The following is a 2,046-nucleotide window of genomic DNA, read 5'->3' as shown; positions in this document are numbered from 1 at the left end:
GGAGGGATCCCCCGGCAGGAGGCGCAGCAGAGAGAGAGAGCGGGGGGGGGCGGGCGGGGAAGGGGAGGGGAACGGAGAATGGGGGCGTCAGATTGGCCGAGGGTGGTCGCGGGCATGCATCTCAAAAGAGCGCCCGGACGCGCGGCGGAGGCGCGGACGCGGGGTCACGGGGCACGAAAGCCCCCCTTCTCCTCCATGCGCTGCGCGCGTGTGTGCGGGTGTGCGGGCATGCGGGTGCGCCCCAGGGGCGGCCCCCGTTGGCCCGACGAGGCGCGGGCATTGTTTCGGCGCCCAGTCAGGGGCCTGTGTTGTGAGCATGGCACGTGGGACGCGGGGCGGGACCGATGCCCAAATGCTAACTCCCAAAATGACCACACGTGACTGCACCCGCTCTGGCTTTGCAAGAGTATGGGTCAGGGACAATAGCCGGTATTATATATTCGCTTGAAACATATGGAACATTTGGCTCGCCATCCCCGGGTGGTCGTTGGCGCCGGGCGGCAAGGCGGGGCACGCGCATCGCCGGGGGGGGGGGGGCACACGCGAAGTGGCGAGGCCCCCCGACAGAGCACAGGCGCCCGGGCGAGGTCGCGCGCGCGGGGGGCTAGCATGCGTCCCCCCTCCCCGCCCAAGGCTCGGCGACCATTTCCGCCATCCGGCAGCGTCCGGTCCATGCAGCCGGAGTCGACACACCGATGCGGGGGCCTGCCGCCCTGGGCGTTGCCCCCTCCCGGCAAGATGGTTATTTGGGGGGAGCATGGTATGGCCGGTTCCTGTCCTCCCTGCCCCGCTGCTGTCTTGCTCCTGCTCGGGCTCCGAGCCATCCCCCCAATGGTCTCCGGGCGTTGAGACGCCCAGGATGGCGGGAGGGCCCGCGCCCGGCAGGGCCCAAGTCCAGGCCTCCGAGTAACAAACCGCGCTGGAAAGGGGTGACACGCGGGACGGCTGGCGACACCGGCGCGGGGCCACACCCGTCGAGGTATGTTCGCCGGCCGGGAGCCATGACTTCGGGCGGCACTTCTGGAGGGCGAAATGCATGGAGCCGGTCGGATGGGGCCGGGTCGGGCGCCCCCCCCCCCTCCGGCCAGGCACCGGCCAAGGCCTGTCCTCGCCGGAGTTCCAGCAGCCCTCGAAGGGCCATATTATAAAACGCTCATGTCAGATCGCAATAGTGAAGAGGGGGGCAGGTGCCGGGAGCTTGGCTGATGGTAGGGGCGCCGATCGTCGCGCGAAGTGTCCCGGTCAATGCGCCACCAGAAACCCGGCGTGTGGGTTTGGCCCCGATGGTGCCCTTGCCGGCGAGGCCTGGCGTGGCCAAGCCCGAAGCGGTCGTGTGCCCTGAGGGAGGGGGGGGGGGATCCAGCGACACAAGGCGGTCGGAAGAAGCGCGCATGTATCTGGCACTGTGCCAAGCCAGAGACATAGATGAGTGCACATATGTGTATATTTATATGAGGTGTGTGTATGATGCGATGGCCATGCAGCCGGGCGTGCCGGCCCATCAGCCGTGGGAGCTGTTCAGGCCGCCGGCGGCCACAAAGAGCGCGGCGCACTGCTGGCGGAAGATGTGGGCGGCGGGACGCCGGTTGGGGTCGGTCTGCCATGCGGAGACGGCGAGATCCGGAGCGTGGGCGGCGTCCGGGCGCTGGCCGCCGAGCACGGCATCCATGATTTGGTTGATGTCCATGTCTGGGATGATGTTGCGGAGCATGTCAGCGCGGGGGGGGGGGGGGGGGGGCGGGGGGGGGGGGGGGGGGGGAGCGCATGTGTGGGCGCCGGGGTCTCCGAGGGGCAGGCAAGCGGGGATGCGTGGGCGGACGAGCGCACAGGCGACGTACTGTTCCAGAAAGCGGTGCGTGTGGTGCACTCGTAGAGCATGAGGCCCGCGGCGTACATGTCTGCCGGGAAGAAGTGCCCCGCGTCCAGCGGAGTCCCACGCCGGAAGGCGGTGATCACCTCCGGCGCGGCGTACCGCACGGTCATGGCATTCAGCTCGGGCATGGTGTTGACGAGGACCGACGACCGGTCGGCGCTCAGATTGCGCGA

The 2,046-nt window shown here is 69.1% G+C and overlaps 2 protein-coding genes across 2 annotated transcripts in view; both read right to left on the bottom strand.

Moving 5' to 3' along the window:
- H696_06196 (hypothetical protein) overlaps positions 1–1,157 on the bottom strand; it is a gene marked incomplete at both ends in the record, with an annotated part of 9,068 nt that extends 7,911 nt beyond the window's left edge. The window contains one exon of the mRNA XM_009499940.1: positions 1,152–1,157. Within this exon, the coding sequence (XP_009498215.1) occupies positions 1,152–1,157 (6 nt within the window). The remainder of the gene's footprint in view (positions 1–1,151) is intronic.
- Positions 1,158–1,501: 344 nt separating this feature from the next.
- H696_06195 (hypothetical protein) lies at positions 1,502–2,001 on the bottom strand (the record flags this gene model as incomplete). The annotated part of the gene is made up of 2 exons (XM_009499939.1): positions 1,502–1,689; positions 1,839–2,001. 2 exons carry the CDS (start codon positions 1,999–2,001, stop codon positions 1,502–1,504), a joined length of 351 nt encoding a protein of 116 aa, XP_009498214.1.
- Positions 2,002–2,046: the final 45 nt, after the last annotated feature.

This window comes from Fonticula alba, assembly GCF_000388065.1.
Source record: "Fonticula alba strain ATCC 38817 unplaced genomic scaffold supercont2.27, whole genome shotgun sequence".
Lineage (NCBI taxonomy): Eukaryota > Rotosphaerida > Fonticulaceae > Fonticula > Fonticula alba.
The sequence above is the reverse complement of the archived record's forward strand: the minus strand, read 5'-3'. Positions and strand labels throughout refer to the sequence as shown.